Genomic DNA, 22,923 nt, shown 5'->3' on the forward strand with positions numbered 1-22,923 from the left:
ACGTGACGTTTTCGCGGTGACGAGCGGCCATATTAGTCCAACCCGTTTCTTTCATTCGATCGGAGACAAAGTGGGAGCATTGTGGTGTTTGAATTTTTTTCTTCTCTTTTTTTACTCCCCACCCTGCATCTTTTTTGTTGTTTTGATAGGGAATGACTTCAATTAATTAATTGCACGCTTTCATATAAGTACTTGCAAAATTTCTACACGAAGGCTCTTATTTTGTAGTTAGTTGTGCGGGCTATATTTAACCGTGTTCGTGCTGTGTTAATGGTGATATTCTCTGAGCTTTTACGCGGTTTATTTAATATTCGCACCTTTCAGGGTAGGCCTGGGATATACTTTAGGTTTTGTGTGTAAAATTTAAAAGTATTTTAGTGTAACTTGTGTACAATGGCGAGTGTCCCTTCCACGCCGGCGGCTCAGAGGTTGAGTAGCACGCCGCTGAGTCCCACTCGGATAACGCGGCTCCAGGAGAAAGAGGAGCTCTGCCACTTAAACGACCGCCTGGCCGCCTACATCGACAAAGTCCGAAGCTTGGAGTCCGAGAACAGTGTGCTCCACCTGCAGATCGCTGAGAGGGAGGATGTGAGGAGCCGCGAAGTTACCGGATTAAAGGCGCTGTACGAGACGGAGCTGGCGGACGCTCGCCGGTCTCTGGACGACACCGCCAGGGATAGAGCCCGACTCCAGATCGAGCTGGGAAAGATCCGCTCGGAGCACGAACAGCTGCTCCAGAGGTGAGAACACATTGTACTCCTCCATGCCACCTTAAACACCATGCTGCTTCAGTGTGGCGTTCTGGCGCCCTGCACATACATTTTCATATTATAATCATACGCAGTCTTAAACTGAGTATTAAATTACACCTTCAGTTCGCACTTGTTAATTTCCGATACCACGTTACCTGTTCTTTTTATTTTTTTTAAATTCCACCTTAATTTCCCCATGCGACCAGTTTACCGGCTTTTTGTTCGAATTATCCGTTCCACCTTAAATTGTGCAGCTGTGGCGCCCTTATGGACCTAGTTATCAGATATGATTGTTCAAGTGCTGAATAGACGTAACCTCTTACACTTGCACAGTAAAGTATAAAGTTACACTGCTTGCAAGGCTAAAGGGAGATGTATTTAATAAAACTGACAGAAGAAAAGAGGGAAACCTAGGAGGAGAATGAAAGGAAGCAGTTAAAAAAGAGAGGAATCAGGAAGGCAATAAAGCAAGAAAAAAAAGCACAGGAGTGTTGCATTGTGGCAGGGAGGTTTGGATGAGATTGTAAAGCCAATATGCAGCAAATCACCATTATATTCGAGTCACTGTAACTTGGCGAATCCACATCCGCTGTTACACGTGGTCTCATCAGAGAGAGAGGGTTTATTGTCTCGTGGTTTTGATTCCTGTAGTCCTTCAGAGAAAATGAGGAGAAAAGAAAGAACACACATCAGTTGAACTCGCCCGTGTGTTTATATTTACTCCTGAGAGTAATTCCTAGAATGGGGGAAAAGAAAAGCAGATATGGCGCAGTGTCGCTGATCCTGTTGATTAGATCATCTATATATTGTAATATTATTACCCGTGAAATGCACATGGGAACACTTTTTTTTCTATTAAAAATGCTTCTTAATTGTTTGATTCATTGTGATCAGCCGCTAAGAAAACGTGGTGGGGGACTATTTGGGAATAGGTATAATTTAAGTTACGTTTTTTGGGTCGATCCTCCGGATCAGATCCACATTTTTCTTTACTGTATTTGTTTTTCGAAATGACCCGCCAACTGTAGCCTATCACGAGCGCTCTGCAGAATCAAACAGTGTGAACCCTGAGGTTGTGTGCCACGCTCCTGCTGTGTGGTTAATACATAGACAAGTGTCTTACGTTAAACCTTTAGACGACAGTAATTCGCAGGTCTATGGTCGTTTGACGGAGATAGCTTCTCTTGTATGTATTATTTAGAACAGGTTTAGGAAAACACTTGGCAAACAGTCGAATGTTCATGGGTGAAGTTTTGACTTTTCCAAGTGCCACACCTTTTCGGGCCTTGGGGGAGGGGCGGCTACCTTCCTCCTCTGGCCATTTGAGTGGAAACAGCTCTACTATGAAAACAGCTCAGGCTAATGGTGCATTTTGGTGCATTCCTTCTTATATTTAACCACATGCTTTGGCTTTTATGACCCTTAGGATATTAAGACCGTGTTCAGTTAGATTTTGTTTTCCTCTTGGTTTTAATCAGGACATTTACACAACTTTTATCTTAATCCTTTTGTACAGTAAGAGTAAACAAGTCTGCCCCTGGACCTCTGTTCAGTTTCGTGTTTTGAACAAAGTTTGCATGCTGGTTAAGATCAAATGTGTGTTTGCAGATGCAGGGTTATGGTTGATATTTACTATCTTTTTTTAAAGATTTATAATGTGAATCACATGAAAAGGCAAATCTTGGTATCTGTTTTACTGTTGGATATTTCTCATTCTAGAATAATACATAAAACAGACTAGGGTTGTGCCGTATCGCATCTTTTGCACTAATTTAACATGGTTCATATTAATAAAACATTGATTTTTGTTGTAATAGTCTGTTTTTGAAATTAATATAAGTATTTTTCAGAGTTTTGTCATGGTGCCAAGAATATCGTTATCGCCAAAATACCCTGAAATATCATTATTACTTTAGGGCCATATCCCCCACCTCTAATAGACAAATGTTCGTGTATATACTTTACAGTGGTGCCTTTAAGAAGGAGCACGTCACTGATTTTAACAGGATGTTTCTGAAAGACTGGTTACCTCCAGTGGGTTGTCCTTGTATGTGTTTAGTTACAGGTGTTTATGCATTCATATTTTAAGCTGTAGTCATTGTTTTGTGTAAGATTGCATTTGTGTTTTTGCTTCAGATTTTTATTTATTTTTCCAGTTAACTGATCAATAACGAACAGTAAGCATATCCTCTTCATAAGACAGTGATGCCTCTTTGGCTGATGTCTCAAGATGTTGCCAGTGGCTGAGATTCTCTGCATTCCCTTTCTTACAAATTTTTAAGGATTATTTTGCCACCACTTTTTAATTTAGTGTTTCCTTTAATGCTGAACTTTAGGCTATGAATGTCCTTGGTTTTAAATGTTATGTATGTCTTGGTGAGATGTCACACTTTGATTTTATATATATATATATTTTTTTAATGCATTGATGTGGGTGGCCAAAGTTGATTGCCATTTCCATAACATCTTCTAGTTTGCAGGTCATTTGAATCCTTGCATGTTTGCAAATTTACTTTGTAACTGGACAAAATAGGTTTAAGTATTCATTAATGAAATATAGGGTTTAATCGCCTCTCTTCCACCAAGTTAAGCTTTGCTCTTCTGTTGAGTCATATGGCCATTTCTCATTTTATGCTTTAACTAACCAGAGTTGACAAAAAGGATCAAGCCCAGCCCTGTTCTTGTGAATGGTTCTTGGGTCATGGAGAAAGAATTTAGAGGTGGAGCTTCAGTATCCATGTCAGTGAGGCGCATGCAGACTACTCCACCCATTATCAACTTCCGTTCATGAAGCCATTTCATATGGGATTCAGTATAACAATTTCTGTAGATGAATTTGAGTGAGATGTAGATGTCTTGTGCAAGATGTTTATCTGGGTGATGGTCTCCTGACTTCCCCCTTTAACGTGCATTAGTGACATGTGGCTTTTAATCACTTGGGTGCCATCTGTAGTCAATACGTTTTGTTTTGTAGGTTCCTACACATTTCCTGCACATTTAATGTGTCAGTCTGGTTTAAACTAAAACGTGATACAAGTGAATTATCCTTATCACAGTATGGCAGACATTATTTTCAAGTCCTACCTTCCATATGTCTTTAATAAGAAATAAAGGATGTAGCTCTGGGTTAAAGGAATAATGCTGTGAAGCAGTTGGGCACATATTCATCCTCAAGCTGTTACTCTTGGACTTGGTACAGGAAATTCCTTTTGAAATCTTTCAGTAGTGTCATGGAAAAAGTAATGGAAATGAAAGGATATGTAATGTATGCCATTTCCCAGAACGACCACAGTGATGTGATTTTCTTTTTTGTGTCGTGTCAAAGTGTAGCATGAGTTGTGACACTGAATAAGCAAGTAACTTGATTGACCGAAGCAGAACGTGCCCCCTTACCACCTGTTCCAAAAAAAAGTTGGAACACAGTCCCTCTGTTTGTGACACCTGTCTCAGTGTGTGCTATGTAGGATTGTTGTTTGTGGGTGTTGTTGGTCAGGTCTGTGAACATCTTATCCATTTACAAGTGAATTGTTTACAACCAGAGCATTTTGTGCAAAAAATAAATGTTTTCTGAAGTAGCCAGTGACTTTTGCTATATGACCTATATACTGTACATGTACTATATGACCTGAGCAATATATTTGGAGAATTGTTTATGCATCTCAAAGCAATCAAATCTTGAAGAGAAACTTGTCAAACTGTCCATGCTTCAATGTTTGCATTGCTTTAGATGTTATTTTTGAAGAGTTTTATGGCTTGTTTAGCCAATATGTGGAGCTGTCTCAGAGTTTAGTTTTGAGTGACATGACAGCTGTAAGAGGTTTGTCTAGGTCTTCTCACTTGTCCAGCTGTTAATTTTCTTTCTGAAAAGTGTCCCTTGTCCTTTTACAGTGATGTCTGCTACCATGACTGTCATAGTAAAAGTGTGCGTATGTTTTTAAGAACATTTAAGCCATGATATTTTTGGGGAAGCATAACCCCAACAATGGTTTGGCCAATAATTTACAATAATATAAAGACCTCATTAACTGGTTTGTAAATTGCATACATACTTAAGTGCATTTGTAAGATGTTTTATAAGGGCTCTTTTCTGTCCTGTGTGGGGACCCTGTCCTTGTTTTATTTAGGTAAGCCCCAGTTCAAATTAGCACGAACAATACATCTTAAGTAACATCTATATATGAGTACAACTCTTAAGAGTACTGTTGTACTGATGTAACTGCTCTTTTAAAGCTTTTGTGTACATAAAATGTGTAGTAGAGGCCATTCTACCTTTGGGCAAACCCTTTGTGCCCTGATTGTATTGGGTCTTGGGTAAAATTAAGGGAACTTAACAAATCTTTATAACATTAGCCAATTACAGTGTTATATTCATTACCAATAAAGAATGCACATATTCTCTTCTTATTTACCTTATTTAATCCAGTGTAGTAGACTGGAAAAAGCTGCCATTATTTTTCCTGGTTTTCTTTTCAGTTGAGTGTAGACTGCTTCGCATTCCATACATTTTATTCTCTCCTAGACACCAGTCTTACTCGTCCAGACCCCAAGTCTCATTTTTTTCAGTCTCATGCATGAGCTCTAAAAATTTTGGCCAGTTCAAGTAAGCCATTTTTCCCATAGCATGTGTGTGGAGATGGGCTTTGATCATTTTGACACAAGCATACTATTAAGCTGTGTTAATTAGTGAAGTATTTGAGGCCCCTGTTTGGGGATGTATGTGCAGCCTAAAATTTAATAGTGCACTTGTGGAAGACCTTCCTTATGAAAACCACCTTTAACTCTGATAGTGAAAGCTCAGTAATGTTAATGTCCGCATTCCTCTTGCATTCCACAGACGTTTAGTGTAAATGGGAGAACTTATTTTGCAGAATAAGAAGTATCTTTGTTTCTAATAACCTAAAATCCACTTTTGTATATTAGTTTATGTAGTTGCATGGCTTGTTAGACAGGAATGAGAGGATTTTTTTCTTTGAACCTTTTAAAAGAAGTGTAGTTATTCTTTGAATAGAAGTTACATAGACACTTATGTAATGCATGAAAGCAAGGACTTTGGTTGGTATGGGGTTTTATAATGGACAGCATTGCTGAATATTGAGCTTATGTATTTTCCATGAAATTATATGTGCAAAAAAAAGTTAATTTTTTTAATTCAATGCTTTTGCAGTTATTTATATTTGGCTTAGTTTATTTGTGATAAGTATCATGGTGCCCTCTGGTGGCTGTGCCCAGCCCATTGTGTAATTCCTGTGTTTGCATAGTACGTTGTACTGTGTTTGTGTTTCCAGAAGAGGGAGTAGTTGTTGTCATTCCTAGTCCCCAGCCCATCATATTAGGAAACTCATCTAATAAATGTTTGAGCCAGTGAAAGGAATGGTTTGATTCTTGTTTAATTCCTTATTATTACCATCAGTGTGGAAGTTTTCTTAACGTTTTTGTTTGTGATTATCGTATTTTAGCAAAGCTTTCCAGCTTTCTCTTTTGAGAATGTGTTAATTTTTGAATGCACCGATCCAATATTAAGATCATATATCAGTCCCGATATTAACAAATTTAGCTGGATAGGGCATTGGATCCATTAACTTTAAGTTCAAGTTAATTAAGCTACTTTTTTTTTTTTTCAGCTGCTACTGTTTATGAATCGCACTAAATGTTTACAATGTTTGATTTTATTTGACCAGGTTATTTGTTTATTCTCAGGTCTAGCTGCTAGATTTTATTTTGGACTTCTGTTTACGCTAAATATTTAAAAATAAGATTGATTTCTGTTTCTGTTGGGGACAAAGGGAATCTTTTTATTTTGGATTTGAATTTTGTGCCAAGGTCCTGCACAACAGTTCATTTTAATGACAAATAGCCTTTCAGTAGGTTTATCTGTGTTAATTGTTATATTTTGTTAATAATATTTAAGTTGATCCTTATACACAAGCCTTATACCTCACCAAAGGGGGGGGGGGGGTATATGGTTTATTAATTCAGCAATGGTTATTGCCTCAGTATGGGGTATCGACCGATACGCAGTTTATGTAACCGTCATATCGGTGCATCTCTATTTATTTTCTCTCAATAAATGAATGTCCTTGGACAAAAGCCATTTGTCTTTGTGTTTGCCAGGGTGCCAGACCTGTGATGGGTATTTTGTGCAATCTGCATTCCGTCAACTTTTTTTAATAAACCCTGTAATGAGGAACAGAGCTGATAACATTGTTTAACATGCACTGATTTTATCTACTTTTAGTGGGTCACACCCCCACCATTTCCCATTGATCAAATGTGATTCAGTCTAGCCTCTGCACTGTAACCCAGAACTTTTCCTGATATCACCAGGAGGAGCAGTATTTGTGAACAAATCAATTGTAACAGGCACTATTCTGATTTATCCTGCGTGCCCCTAGTACAAAGCCTGGGTAATGTCTGAGTGAGACCATGTGTGAACAGAGCAGGACTTGCCCAAAGAATTCACAGTGAATTCATGCTGTGCGTCCTGCACGCACTACATAGCGGCCACCCCATGCCCAATCCACACAACTTTTCCTGTAGTGAAAAAGTCTGACATGGTCAATCTCTATGCCAAATGTGGAAGTGCAACTCCAGACAGTCATTGTCATTTTATGTTTCATATATGAAAATAGCTGATGTCAGCTCCCTGGATATGTCCCAGTGCGCATTTATTTCTACAGTCAGGACAATCAAGTGATTATTAATTTTAATACCTATTTATTATTATTATTATTATTTGTCTGAATATCTGTTTATGGTTGCAGTTGCGCAAAGAGAGACGCTGACCTGGCCAGTTCCCAAGCCCGGCTGAAGGATGTGGAGGCACTGCTGAACTCAAAAGAGGCTAGCCTTGCTACTGCACTGTCTGAGAGGAAAGCACTTGAGGGTGCACTGGCTGACCTACAGGCCCAGATCAAAGAGGTTTGTTTATACAGTTAAAAATGGTCATGTTTTTAAGCTTTTTAAATTATGGCTTTATTTGAAAAACACAAATGACTTATCTTCACTCTGCTGTTGTGGTTTTCAGCTTGAGGCAGCTTTAGCTTCCTCTAAGAAACAACTAGGGGATGAGACACTGTTGAGAGTGGACTTGGAGAACCGATGCCAGAGCTTGGTGGAGGAGCTTGAGTTCCGCAAAAACATGTTTGAGGAGGTAAACAACCAGATTTCTGTGGTTAAAGGCAAATCTGTTTTAATATTCTCAGTACTGGTCAGGTTTACGGCAAAAACCCAGATTATCTTCTTAAAGTGACATTAAAAACAATGAATCTTTAGTTGGGTTAAATTTGAAGTAAAGAAATTACAGTGGAACCGCTACCTACGAACTTGATCTGTTCCGTGACCCGGTTCGTAAGTGGAAAAGTTCGTTTCTCGAGTCAATTTTCCTCATTTTAAATAATGGAAAATCAATTAATGCATTCCAGCCCCCACCCTGAAAGTCCCCCTTTTTGCACTGATATATGTTTACAACACTCTCAAATTAGTAAAAAAAAATTATAATAAACATTACTAAAAATAAAAAAGAAATACAGTGGTAGCAGTAATCAAGGTAGCGATGTATAACTACTTATTCCTTTAAGACGTGACGACTGGCTGGAGGAGTAACACAGGCACTGGGTGTATGACAGGAGGTGGCGGGTGGGTGGAATAACGCGGTGAATGTGGGGAGACGAAGCGTAGATACGGCTTAATTTAGCACGAATTTCGATGTCTGCTATTTACACTAATGCTAAATTGCTAAAACTACAATTCGCTAATCTTAAAAGCTCACTCAAGTCTGGGAGCGCTGGGAGACTCGCCTATTGGGGTCAGTGGCCATTTCCAGCCACCGGCTCGGAGGAGGCTCGGGTTCGTTTCTAGAGTCATGGTTCGTTGGTGGAGGCAAAAAATATTAAAATGCCTGGTTGGTATCTTGGAAAGTTCGTTAGTAAAGGTTCCACTGCATAAGGGAATATGTAACTTCTTCTTTGAGCTTTATGTGGGCTGTATGAACATCCTGTTGATGATATCATTAAATATTTATGAGTTATTCAGCTAATTAATATTTGATATTTAGCGCCCTCGTTTTTTTAACATTCTAGGTTAATGTTATTACTTGTTTTCATGTAGTCTGTCAAGTATTCTTTCTTTTGTGTTTTTAACCTGACACTTTAACTTTGTAACAGTTTGTTCTTTATATTAGTATAGCAGACAGTAGTTTGCACAGCTTCCTTTCACATGGGTACAATTTAGTGTAAAACCTACACTACCAGTGTAACACATTTGTTACATATGAAACGTTCACTGGCAGAATGTGCCATTATGATATGGAACTTGATACTATAATGTAGCAACTAATGCAGGCCTGCAAGGAATTTGACTGTAATTTACTGTTTTATTTACAACTCTTAAAATGTGATATACTACAGACAGCATTGACTGAATGTTCCATTGACAGGACTTTACAAATTTTAAATCCTCCTTAGGGCAGTATCCTGCTGTGTTGGGCACTGTCCGATTAAGCTGATGGTGACACTGAATTTGATGACCTGAATTAGCAAAGGGAAATAATAATACTGGACAGTGGGTTAAACTGAAAAATGACCCAAAAAAAGTGAAACAGAGTTACAACCTTGGGTCCTAGTAAAGAAAGACAGAGAAATGAAGGAGGATTGGGGTGTATTTGACGTATTAAGAACTCCCCTCCAGTGAATCTGATGTAGGTTTATTTTTCTTGTATCAAATATCAAGTTCCTTAAATTTTCTGTTTAATCTGATATTCCAGGTTCAGCAGTTTATTATACGAATAATAGTGCAACACACATCCACATGCTCTTAATGACAGTTTCAAGTTGAAACTTGAAACAATCACTTAGTGAGTTTTGACTAGCAGCAACACGAGCTACTGTCCATCTAGATCTTTAATATACTGAGTCACTGGTTTTCAGTAAAGGTAGTTGTACAAGTTTTTGAAATTAACCTGAAATAACCCTGAAAATAAGTATGCAGATGTTCCAACAACGTTTAGAAAGGTGTGGGTGGGTATTTTTTTTTTCTTCTTCTTTCCCTCCTCCTCCTATCACCAGAAAACCTGTCTGCTATCACTCAACTGTTTTTCATAATTTCCTAACCTGACATTTGTTGACTCAGTGTTCCTGCCGCTGTATGTGTGTTTGCCCCTATACATGTGACTCAAGCAGGCCATAGTGTATTCTGTAGCATGTGAGTATACCATGCAAGTATATTGAGTGGTAAATGCCTGTTAACTTGACTTGTAGGAGATCAAGGACACTCGACGCAGACATGAGACCAGGCTGGTGGAGGTGGACTCCGGTCGTCAGATGGAGTATGAGTTCAAGCTAGCCCAAGCCCTGACTGACATGCGACAGCAGCATGATGAACAAGTCAAACTTTACAAGGATGAAATGGAACAGACATACTTGGCTAAGGTGAATAAAGTTGCTTTTTCATAGTTAAACTGTGGTTGTGAGAGTTTAGGTGGGTTTCCTACAAGTGGTTGCAAATCTTCTGTAGTGTATTAATTCCTTAGAAAGTACAGTAGGATTATATCTCAAGGGATTTTGCGATCTCTCAACCTTGCTATGACACTGATGCACCAATGAGTATCAAAAACATGGATTTAGATCTCCAATATAAGGAATCAATTCTGTCAACATGTGGGGGTAGGGCTTTCCAGATAAGTTTGAACTGCAAGCAAATGGCAGGGCAGTAGTTGAAGGGTTCTAGCTGCCTACACATAGATCCATGCATGCTAAGGTGTAGGGCATACTAAGGCAAAGGTGTAGACCTAAATTGAAGTCACTTAAAGCTAGAGAAGACAGTTGGTTTTAGAAGCTTTTTAACCCATAACTATATACATCCTGATAGAAATCAATTAATTAATCATATTCTGTTTAAAAACAAAATGTAGTTATCAATAACCTGTACCAAACAATAACCTGCAGTCTGCCTGTGTACATGTGCTCCTAAACAATCTTTCTCAGCTTACACTTGCTGGTATTTACAAAATAGATTTTAATGAATGGTAGCAGAGGTAACTTTTTAATTTGTTTCTCTTTCTTTCCTGTGGTGCATCCCACACAACTACATACGTTTTTCAAAAGTTTGTCAGGATTTGTTGAAGTTGATATGGGCTCATGTCTATAATCTAATAAATACAGTTTTCTAAACATTGCTGTAAAGAATTTGAGGTGTATACAAGTTAATGTGTTTATAAAGGTGTTATCACGTTTGTCTGTTAAGAGTTTTCAGTAAAAATTGACAGGCTTAATCAAGTGAACATTTTGTCTCCCCATTTTGTTTATTTTTAACGAAGATATAACCTTGCCCTATAATAGAATTATTAAAAAGAGTGATGCCTATGCAGTAGAGTTTCTTAATACATTTGCATTTTCATTAGCTGTATTAAGTTCTTCAAAACAAGCGCTTTCATTTCTAATCTTGTCCCCCCCCCCCCCCCCCCACACACACACACACACACACACACACTTCTCATGCCTCCCCGTTTCTCACCATCTGCAGTTGTTGCACTTCCTTCCAGCAAGCATCACTCTTCAGTTCCTCTCTGGTGCTGGTGCATGTGAAATGTAAGCTTCTTTTACAAGACTGTTATTGAGTTGTTGGCTGTTGTGTTTTAGCTGGAGAACGTGCGTCTGTCATCGGAGATGAACAGCAGTTCAGCTAGCTTGGCGCGAGAGGAGCTAAAGGAGTCTGCTCTAAGGGTTGAGAGCCTGGCAGCTCAGTTGGCTAGCCTGCAGAAGGAGGTAAATATCAACACAGATCTATGTGTAGTACTAAGTAAGGGTGTGTCTGTTTTTGTTTTTTTTTCTTACTTTCCTCCTCCTTCCTGCTTTGATGTCACAACATAGACATTTCAGTAAAATGACCTCAGTGTTAAAGGAGTAAAATGCACACTGGCTGTGTTGGTATTTTTCTGTTTTGTCAGAAAAGCCCTTTCTGTGCTAATTTTAATAAAATACCTAAAACTAGACCAAGCTTCATGTTTGGTGCCCTGCATTCATACTTTTTAAATTCGAAATGACGAAATTGTGTAACATTAGCTTGCCTAAATAATAGAGAAGCGTGAACTTCCTGTCTTGTGCATATATATTTGACCTAAGGCTTGCAGCTGACAGTATTTGACATATTTAGGGGGCAGTTTTTAGCTTCATCCTCTGAATGTACCAAATGCAGGAAATGGCATTTTATGCTTGGTCTCTTTCAAAACTGTGCCCATTACTTATCCAGAAGTATGAAAAAACACAGGACACTAATTTAGACAGCTGATGATATATGTGACTCAGTACAGCATAAAAACATGGCATAGTTGATATTTGCCTCAAAATGTATATAAACAATAACTTTGGTACCCTGCGAATTATAATCATTATTTATAATGATGGCTTCAGTGTGTATCTGCAGGGTAGGGTTCACTGTATTTGACAGGAAGGAGAGTTGTTGAAGAGAGGCTGCAGGGGCACAGGAGGAAGTGAGGGACAAGAGAAGGTAAATGAGAGCAGAAATATAAGAGCAACCGGGCGGAAATCTGTGGATTAGTAAGTTATAGTGAGATGATACAGTTAAGGGAAAACCAGATGCAGAACCTGCTTAGAGGTGAGATGCCTACAGGCAATATACTGTCTTGGTCAAAGAGCTTTGTGTCACCATTAGAAAGCATTTCCGTGCCTTGCTCTGCCCATTGCTCCACATTTTTGCTGCCACTCTGTTTAGGCCCGTGCCTGGCAGGACCGTATCAATGAGCTGGAGGCTGCTTTGATTCAAGAGAAGGACCTGAGTCGTAGGATGCTGGCAGAAAAAGAGCGCGAGATTGCTGAGATCCGAGCCAAGATGCAGCAGCAGCTGGAGGAGTATGAGCAGCTGCTGGATGTCAAACTGGCCCTAGACATGGAGATCAATGCCTACAGGAAGCTGCTTGAAGGAGAGGAGGAAAGGTCAGATTTTAAATGTAACGTTATATATGGTGTGCATTTTCTTTTACTTTCCCTACCCCTTTCCTTTTAAACCATAGTCATGTATGTAGACATTGACTGGCTTTTTGGATGTTACTTTTCCACTTAAAAACAACTTGGTTATATGCTGCTCTGTATATCTTTGTGTTCAAAAATGTGGAAAAAATTGAGAACAGTCTGCTAAAGTAGTTACAAAGGATCAACTTCAGTGTTGATTCATTTAAGTATATTTAAAAGGGTCACGTTTTAGGATATATTAAAGATGCATAATATAGCTTTCTTATTCTGTCCTCCTTGGTTTTTACATTATGCTCTCTCTTTTTTGTTGGTTAGACTGAAGCTCTCACCCAGTCCATCATCTCGTGTAACTGTTTCACGAGCATCGTCCAGCCGCAGCGTACGAACCACACGAGGAAAGAGAAAGCGTGTGGATGTGGAGGAGTCAGAGGCCAGCAGCAGTGTGAGCATTGCCCACTCAGCCTCTGCCACTGGCAACGTCTGCATTGATGAGCTCGACGTGGATGGCAAATTCATCCGCCTGCACAACACATCTGATCAGGTCAGAGCCAATGAAGCGAGTCTCAACTTCGCCAGATTTTCACATAAAGACAGGGTTCTTGTTCCCTACAGACATTTGAACTGCATTCTTGCTTTGTAATTCTAAATCTGTTTTTTTTTTTTTTGTTTGTTTGTTTTTTTTTGTTTTTTTTTCTCCCCTTTTGCAGGATCAACCAATGGTAGGATTTGAGCTGACTAGAACCATTGGAGATAGTTCTGCTACATACAAGTTTACCCCAAAATATGTCCTCAAAGCTGGTCAGAAAGTCACTGTAAGTCTGTCCTGCATTATTTTATTTAAATAATGGAAATCAAACATATTGGTACCTTGCAATAACCAAATTTGTCAATGAACATGCATAATTATTTCTAAGGTTATTCCATGGTCAGAACACCAAACTTTCCTAATTTTCAGCATTAATTAACAAATCATCTTTTGTAGGTTTGGGCATCCAATGCCGGAGTGAGCTCTAGCCCTCCAACTGACCTCATCTGGAAGAACCAGAGCTCCTGGGGAACCGGGGAGAATGTGAAAGTGATCCTGACCAATGGTGATGGAGAGGTAAGTTCCCAAATTTTTCATGTGCAAGTGTCTTATGCACAACACAATTGGGTTTTGTAAAGAGATTATTCTGGCAAAGCTACAAGTGGCACTGATGTGTGAAATGAAGTCTCCAACAGATGGCAGCATGAGTGTTTTAGATATGACTCTTTCGTTTGTCTTTTTTTATTTATTTAAATTTTTTTTTTTCACAGGAAGTGGCTGTAAGAACTACAGTGTTCAAAACTGCCACTGTAGAAGAGGAGGAAGAGGATGATGAGGGCGTTGAGGTTGTTGAGGAACATCTCTTCCACCAGCAGGTTAGATGCAGTGACTTTAATATACAGCTTGCAAAGGGTGTTCTGCCAAAAAAAAAATGTACTGAGTTTGAGTAGCCTATTTGTTTATAATTATTTCAATGAATGGTTGAAGAGCTGCTTATGATCTGAAATCTTGACTCCAACATACCCTGGAACAGGTAAGGCATGTAGTACAAGTTGTCATGGTGACGTAGCTCAGAATAATGACTGGAGTGGTATCAATCTGAACCAAAAACAAACTGAAAATATTTGGTCCCATTGCATGCCTGACCTCGTGTGGTGTCTCTCCCACTTCAGTGTATCAATGGAATGTGACATGAAAATGAATATTTCTCTTGTGGTTTTGCAGGGAGATCCACGCTCTGCCAAGCGAGGTTGCTCAATTATGTGAGCACAACACTACCCTTCCACTACCAGTCTCAGCTGCCAAAACTCTAAACACCTCAGAAATATTTTTGTATCACTAGTATATTTTAAACTGAGTGTTTTGTTTTTTTTTTTTTTTTTTGGTCGATTTTTAGTTTTAAATGATTGTAAACCTCTTTTGGTACACTTGTATCTTTTTTTTTTTTGTATGCGTAAGACCATAGTTATGCATCAAAAATTGCTTTGTATAAACCAAAATTTTGTGATCAATGGGGGACACTTCAGTGAGACTGAGCTCTGTGATAGTTGAGGCAGCTTTTGCAAAATAACCCAGTCCTCCAGGTGCTGTGATACTTTTTTTTTTTTTTTTTTTTTTTTAAACATTTGTTTTCTTTTTTAATAGCATTTTAAAGAACTCTTTATAGAAAAGTGATAATTTTATACTAGCTTTCTAGTTTTTAGCTAGAGAGGTTGTTACAAATATGTCATGTAGATTAGCTCCAAACATGGGAGGTGAAAAGGATTGCTGTCTTTGAAGAGCAACCTGCCATAGCGTTCATTCAGTGTGTACTCAAACTAGGCAATCCATATCGTGCCCAAGTATGTTTGACCCCAAAAGTTCACTTGGTTTGACTAGTGCAATCACTCCACTGGGACTGTTCTCTCGCGCAATGCAAGGATTTTCCTTCACTTCACGAATAAGACTTTTATAGAAGAAGATGGCCACAAATTTGACCAAATATCTTGGATGCATTCCAGCAAAATCTGTGCCTCTGCAGTAGGTCAGAATATTTGTTGCTGTTTTAAATGATTAATAATAGTGGCTACTGCATTGTTAACATCACATTGAAGTTCAGGGTCTACACACAGTTGAGCACTGTATGTGTTAGCGTTATCGCCAAGTCCTGCCTTTTCAAGTCTTCATGGAGTGGAGCAGTCACTAGTCAAACAAACTGGATTTTGGGCCTTGGTACAGATTCCCTAGTGTGAGTACACTATTAGTTACAAGTAATCAAGACTGAGGACTGTTTGTCATGCAAAAGTCTGCAATGTACCACATGGTGTCAGTCTAGAGCTTCTGAAGGCAGGTGGAGGAACAGCAATCAAATCTTGAGATACTTTAGTCTGTTATGATTGTATGCTTTTCAAAAATAATCAGGCTTAAGAGTAACACTTAGGCAGGTTTGTTTGTTTTAAGATTTTAATAAGTGGGTATTTCCCCCCCCCCCTACTCAGTATTCATGCATAGCTATTAGTTACAAGCTTACTGTTTGAGTCACTGAACATGCCAGTATACACTGTGTAACTCCCTACAAATATGTTCAAATAAAAATGCTGAGCCATTATAAAGAAGCTAGCATCATGCTCTTCTTGAGCTACTGTACTTTTCCAGCAGTTATGTATGCACTCAATTCACTGGCTATAAAGTATCTAGTTCACTTAGCTTTGGCTCTCATATACTCGTGCAGCAGTGCCACTCATTATCTTTCAAGAACTGAGATTGGAATTATTGTATCCCCTGTTGTCTGTCTTACCTAACTGACAAGTAGTCTTATGCCTACATTTTGATTTAATATTAACCATTATTAGAATTGTGGGTTGTCTTCCCTTGCATGCCTATTTTGCTGTAATTGTGCTGTTTGGAAAAATTAATAAATTTTGTTGTATTTTCTATTTAATTTGCATAATGAAAGGGTTTTGGTCCAGTGGTGTTTTTCTTTTCACATTTTGCTGAGCACAAACTGCTACTAAGATTTAATGATTGTTGTCTCTGCTCATGGCAGAGCAAAGGCATCAGGAGTTTACACAGTGGCAAGAGCTCCAAATGTTAAGACAAACCGCGATGAGAATATTGTTCTATTCCTGCTCCATAGGTGGGTAATGTCGACTTTGCTGTTTCGAATCACTTAAAGTGTAAATGTCTCAATTTGAGAGATGGCTAACTGCATTGCTACAAAACTAAACCCAAGTTCCAAATGTGTTTCTGTGATAATTCAAACTGAATTAAACTTCAGCCAAATACAAACAAGTCATTAACATAACTTCTAAAAAATAAATAAATAAAATTCAAAAGATTATTCAGACCAGACTTGGCTTGTGAGCTGTATATTTAAAGATTTGGCTTTTTGTCAATTTCAATTGCTGTGCAAAATCTCTAAAAAATTGTCCTGTCAGTGGTGGTCCCCCTGAGGTTGAAAATGCCCAGATGAGGTTTTACATGCCCATTTAGAGCCCTATGAAGTGGCAGTGTAGTTGGCATAAACATGCTGTTTTCCCTTTAATAATAAGCTCATGAGTAATTTTGGCTGTGATCTGATTTTTGTCAATGAAGAAATTGTTAACAATTTTACAAAATTAAATTCTCATTGGCGTGTATATTTGATAGCAAACATAATGTGTACCTAAAATACCAGTGGTGAAAGGCTTAAATAAATCAGGCTGAATATGAATACTCCTTATGGAAAAATCTGCACATTTACTCTTGCCAATCATTGTGATTCATACGGCGGTTTGGACTAACATTGGACTTGTCTGAATACGTAATCCTTCATGATGTGATTTTTAAGTACTACACAAACAAGGCAGTATAAAATTAGCCCCTGGAGTTAAGCTGAGCAAACAAAAACATCTTGCTCAATACACCATAGAAAATACTTCTTGTTCTGTACCACCAAAAAAGCATCACATCATGATACACGTAACATAACACAATGCAAAGTAACCAACAAAAAAAAAGTCAAAACTTTGACTTAAGAATGCTACAAATTCTTTTTCATTTTGTAAAGTGGGTGGTGAAGAGCACTGGGAATGAACTCTTGAGAGGTAAGTACTGTATACAATGAGTCAAGACTTACAACAGTGTTAGTGTTATGAAATTGGTGGGTTGTACTGCCTTTTGTTTTGGGTGCGTGGTGGGGGCGGGATTAGCCTTTAAAGAAGAAAGTAGTGTTTGGGGTGCACAATGTTTCAGTTCCATGAACTTGGAAAATACCTTTCACTGAAGGTATTTTTATGCAAGTGACCACAAGAGTGCATCAAAAACCTGCTGATAGAGATCTGATGTACAGCCTTTTGGGAGTACAGTACTTAAGTGTTACTGCAGTACTCTTCTGCACTTCTCCTAAAACTGTTTTTTGCAAATGTTACTTGAATCAGTTACAGAAAATGAATGACTATTATTACTCTAAATGTAGACCCCAGCCTTTTTCAAGCCTTTTACAGGAATCATGTGAAAAATGTTTGGATCTTTGATTATGGAGTTAATCCATTAGTACCCAAACTTTCTTTGATAGCCAAATCAAGTGGAGTACTGGCTGAAGGCTGAAAACTTAATAACTGCAGTGTTTAAGCCTTTTTTTTCTTCAGTGCCCTTCAGGCAAATTGTCATGGTCATGTGGAAATTGGACAGAAAATAAGTTAATTTACACAAAAAGTCATAAAAACCTTTATTAGGGTAAACACAAATAAAATGAAAAAAACTTAAAGAATTGAGCAAATATAGTCACACCTGCCGTTTGGCAAGCCCTTTGATAAGAAATAATGTGAACTATCTGTGTGTTCTGTCTTTTGAACTATATTGTAGAATTTCTGAGCAGAGCACTTTTTTTTTAAATGATACAGACCCATTTGACTTATTTGATAATATGTCATAGACTCCTTCCCGTGTTTTGTGAGAGTTCCATCCACTGAATACCATGGAAGAATCTTAAGAAAAACAGCCATCGGCACATATGACAACATTAACTAAGAAATAAACACTTGTGGAATTTCAGTGAAACAAAATTCATGAAATGGTTTAATTATTACAATTACCATGTAATGGAAGCCTTACTGGAAACATACTTCACATCGCCATGCAATTGAGAATCTCCAAAGCCTCACGGAAGAAGGGAGTAGGAAGGATTAATAGTTTATTAAGGGGGGAAAAAAACAATGGTTTGGAACTTACTAGTCTTTTATAATAATTGAAATCTTTATATTACATGATAGTATAAGGACTGTTTCAGCCACAAGATCATTAGTAAGGTCAAGTTACAAAGATAGACGTAGCTCTGGAGCACACCCACATCTACATATCAAAACTGAGGTGTTAAAGCTCCATCAGGCCAGAGAACACAGCTACACTTCTCTAACTGTGGCTTGGCTTTCACCTCTAGGGCTTCATATTTTATTGACAATCCTGAATTCACTCAACAGAATCAGCATCTGAATACATTTGGACATAAAGTGTGGAAAGACAGCTGATAAAGACCAGGATATTTTCATATGGAGCATTGTGCAAATGTAAGAGACCACATTCTTTATTTACATTTCAAGTCAAAATGGTCTTCACATAAAAATTATGCATTCTTAATCATCAAGGGGAAACAAACAAAAACACATTTAACTGAAAATTAAACAGAAATTAAATTAAAGGGGTTACTTTTTCTCAATTTCTATTTAAGATTTTTTATTTTAAAAATCAATAAGGATATTTTTCTGTTCCTCAAATGTTTAGTCTTCAGACATGATGTTAAGGTCGGTGTTCTGAAGTCATACATCCATTGTTCTGCATTAGAAGCTTGTTTTCTCAGAAACAGCTGAACATGGTTTCAGATCAATAGCACTGAGTTGTTTTCTTAAACTGGAAGATAGAGCTGAAGATTTCCTTCCAACCCTCAAAGATAAAAGTGTTATTTCTCTGATGTGGACACTCAGTGGTGAACAACATCTTGCATTGTTGTTAGGAGTTCCGTTAGCTTTACACTTTTTTCCATTTCCTTAGCTTTCCATATATTTAATCATTTCCTTTTATTTTACACAAGTATTTAAAACCTCTCAGAAAATGCTTTGCGTAGGAAATAAATACATGAAGGATCATTTTTGAGTTTTGCACCATAATTATATATTTGTCAAAACATTGTCTCTGGACTAAACAATTGGCACTTATCACCTTAGTACACACAGTATACGACTGCAGCTAAAAAAACAAAGATGTCTTCGTGCTGATGATCAAAAAACATTGCTATTCAGATTAAAAGTATTCAGTCTAAAATTCTGAATTAAAAAACTGATTTTTTTAATTGTTTCTGAATGTTTCCATGTACCAACAAATTGTAGAGACTGAAGAGCACTTTATCTGCAACTAATGTTAGCATTAGGCTAACACTGTCAAAGGAAAGATAACAGCCGGCAGCTGCCTTTCCTCAGAGCTCTGAAACAACAGTCCACAGGGTCACTGTTCTTCAGTAGTCTTTTCAGAGTTAAATACGAGGGTCAGCATCATCAGTGTGTCTCAGAATGCCCATTACCATGTCACCTGCTAAATCCTAACTCTTATTTCTGTGGTCCTCAGGCCCAAGGTATTCCTCTGTATCCATTGTCTCAGGGATAAATGTCTGGTCCTTTTTCCTTTGTGCAGTGTCTGGAAAATCCAATCACACTATGGTTTCTTTGGACGGTCGTTTGGCCCGTGGTAGTCCAGGCAGTGAGGGGTTACCCAGTGATTCTCCATGTGTTTTGGGCAGCAGAAGAACCACCCGCTGATTGGTCTGGCGCCATTCATTATATAGACGACAGTGATACCTGAGAGACACCTGGAACACACACATACAGAGGTTAAATTTGCTCAGAGAAACACAGCACTGTTGAAGAGCAATAATAATAATAATAATAATAATAATAATAATAACAATTTTATCTCCTTCCCTGTGTTAGAAAAAAATAGGTTTCCAGCTGTATTACATTCACAAAACACCATGCAAACAAATAATATCACCCAGAGAACAAGTTTAAAACAAGACAGAGAGTCCATACATATATACATCTGGGAAACCATAATTACATTCTCCATTGCTGCTGCAGTTTAACAAAAAGATTGCACCAGGAAAAAAATCTATTGCACCTTTGCACATGTACAGTGAATCTAATAGAAAGACCTTGATTTTCTCATTCATGGAATGGATGCCAGGTAAAAGGGTCACTTCTGCCTTAATTGAATGTGCTGTATAGGATTTCAATCATATACACTTTTTGTAAAATTCTGGGAATGGCTCTTTGGGTTGTGTGCATGCTGGAAGAAAGGCCAGTGTTCATAACTCCTGGCTTTAGTAACGGGAAACAAGGAATGTGGCTTGGCACGAGAAACGTAGCCTTATTCTGACCAATCAGCAACAGGACAGAGGAAGTGGAGGGGCAGGGGAGTGTCAGTGACATTGGCAATATGTGCTCATAAATTTTATGAAGAAGCACAGAAGGGAAGTGTGTGTTTATTTTTCTGTTGGAATGAAATATGAACAGACATTTACCAAAATTGTAAACAGTCCTTTTAAGGAGTGCCTCTGAAATTATTCTAATTTGAATCAGCTTTTTTTTTTACATATGATCTCCTGAAACTATACTGAAAATCAGGTCCATACATTTTCTGGACATGCCTTTTCACACGTGTAGTGTACAATTGTGTCAAATGCATTCGCACGATAGAAAATGTTCTGTGTGTTTGTTTTTTTGGAATGGGGTGGAGTCAGTGTATTGCATGCAAGAGGCACAGCATGAATTCACTGTGAATTCTCTGGAACATTATCAGCTCTATTCACACACTGGCTAATCTGGACATTACCTGGATGTTGTACTAGAGCAGTGTCAGGGTAAAATGTCTGGGTAATGTTTCATACATTCACACATACAGCTAGTCTGGGTCAAGAAATGTTCTAAGTCACGAGAATGTCTGGAAGGGGCTATAGAGATACTTCCTTCTTTTACTGATGCTATTGAAACGTTTCCTTTTCTTGCTCAAGAAACGTGTTGAAATCCACACAAAACTGACACATTGGTTCATGAACTGATATTTTAAAGCAGTTATACACTGAAAAACAATATTTACAGTTTACCCTTTTTTCTTTAGTTTTGCAATTAACGCAATACACCAACAGCAGATTTTATTAACAGATTTATTTAAAAAACATGGTTTAAAGACCCTGGGAACCCATTTTGAAGTTGTTGGGGTTTATATATATATATATATATATATATAAAATGCTAAACTTGGGTGTTATGCGAAACATTCAGCAAAGTTTAAAATAAAAAGCACAAAACAGAAATATGACAAATTTCTCCTCAAAAATGACCAGTACTGCTCTCCTGTCAAGAGTTCAACTGAAAGGAAAGGCGTTTGTGTAAATCAAGAACGCCCACTAATCTTTTATTGGCGGATGTCAAAAAATGGCTTCTCATTGGCGGAGACAATTTATCTTTCATTGGCAGATATGTCGGAAAATGGCTTCCCATTGGCCCTTTAACGGCAGTTTTATAATTAAGTTCAGCCGCTTATTAAAAGCAGGCTCTGATGAAAAGAAATCCACTCCCTAAACCGTGTGAACGGGTGAACCTCCTCAGAACCTTCTTTTCAGGTCGGGGAGGGACTTCAGAGTGAGTTCAGATTCAGAGAGATATATTAATACACATTAATACACAATTGTTCATAGGTGTTTCACAGTGTGGACTTTACCAAACGATAGTCAGTGTTGTTGTTTTTCTTTACTGCTACCACACTAAGTTCTGATGTTGCTTAAAAACAAAACAAAACAAAACAAAACAAACAAACAAAAAAAAAACGTTTTAATTTATTTCATTGTCAGTTATTTCATTAACTGTCAGTGCGTTCCGGATCCTTTACACTCCATGTGCACTTGCTGGATCAGCCCAGTCTCTGTGTGCCCTTACCTCATGATTTACAAATTAAGCACTGCTCACCGCCACTAGTGCATTGATGTGTGTTCACTGCCACAGTTGAGTTACATGCAGAAGACATGTTGCAGAATAATAAATGAATTCAAGTTTGTAATGTTTCATTCATTATCTGTAACCGCTTATCCAGTTCAGGGTCACGGTGGGCCCAGAGCCTACCTGGAATCATTGGGCCCAAGGCGGGAATACACCCTGGAGGGAACGCCAGTCCTTCACAGGGCAACACACACTCTCGCATATTCACTCACACCTACAGACACTTTTTTGAGTCGCCAATCCAACTACCAACGTGTGTTTTTGGACCATGGGAGGGAGGAAACTGGAGCACCCAGAGGAAACCCACACAGACAGAGAACACACCAACTCCTCACAGTCAGTCACTCGGAGCGGGAATTGAACCCACACCCTCCAGGTCCCTGGAGTTGTGTGACTGCGACACTACCTGCTGCGCCACCGTGCCGCCCCTGATTGTAATGTTTTAATGTTCTTAAAACTAATTCCTGATAATCTTACAGGCATCAATATCTGTAACAAAAGCGCTGAAAACACCCAACCTTTCTTCGTTTATTCAGCAAAGTTATTGTATTTTTGGCTTATTAAAGTTAAATCTTCCAGTTTCTTTCCCTATGTTGTATATTTTCTGTAATTTCCCCAGTAAATAAATAAAACTCATGAACATTTCTCATTGATGGAGC

The 22,923-nt window shown here is 38.3% G+C and overlaps 2 protein-coding genes across 2 annotated transcripts in view; one reads left to right on the forward strand and one right to left on the reverse strand.

The window, feature by feature from the left end:
• The first annotated feature begins 75 nt into the window (after positions 1-75).
• On the forward strand, positions 76-16,199 carry lmnb1 (lamin B1). Its single transcript, XM_066651183.1, has 11 exons — positions 76-740; positions 7,514-7,670; positions 7,777-7,902; positions 10,007-10,177; positions 11,387-11,512; positions 12,480-12,700; positions 13,052-13,277; positions 13,444-13,548; positions 13,719-13,838; positions 14,033-14,137; positions 14,487-16,199. The coding sequence occupies exons 1-11, from the start codon at positions 394-396 to the stop codon at positions 14,526-14,528; spliced, it is 1,746 nt and encodes a 581-aa protein (XP_066507280.1). The 5' UTR covers positions 76-393; the 3' UTR covers positions 14,529-16,199.
• A 1,800-nt stretch (positions 16,200-17,999) lies between these two features.
• Positions 18,000-22,923, reverse strand: part of LOC136674971 (E3 ubiquitin-protein ligase MARCHF3-like) — a 30,926-nt gene continuing 26,002 nt past the window's right edge. The window contains exon 5 of the mRNA XM_066651317.1: positions 18,000-20,079. Coding sequence (XP_066507414.1) covers positions 19,921-20,079 — 159 coding nt within the window. The 3' untranslated portion in view covers positions 18,000-19,920. The remainder of the gene's footprint in view (positions 20,080-22,923) is intronic.

This window comes from Hoplias malabaricus, chromosome 18, assembly GCF_029633855.1.
Source record: "Hoplias malabaricus isolate fHopMal1 chromosome 18, fHopMal1.hap1, whole genome shotgun sequence".
NCBI lineage: Eukaryota > Metazoa > Chordata > Actinopteri > Characiformes > Erythrinidae > Hoplias > Hoplias malabaricus.

Coding starts and splice junctions, on each gene's coding strand:
- lmnb1 (XM_066651183.1), top strand. CDS start 394: ATGGCGAGTGTCCCTTCCACGCCGGCGGCTCAGAGGTTGAGTAGCACG. Junction 7,671..7,776: donor TACAGGCCCAGATCAAAGAG/GTTTGTTTATAC, acceptor TGTGGTTTTCAG/CTTGAGGCAGCTTTAGCTTC. Junction 13,839..14,032: donor TGACCAATGGTGATGGAGAG/GTAAGTTCCCAA, acceptor TTTTTTTCACAG/GAAGTGGCTGTAAGAACTAC.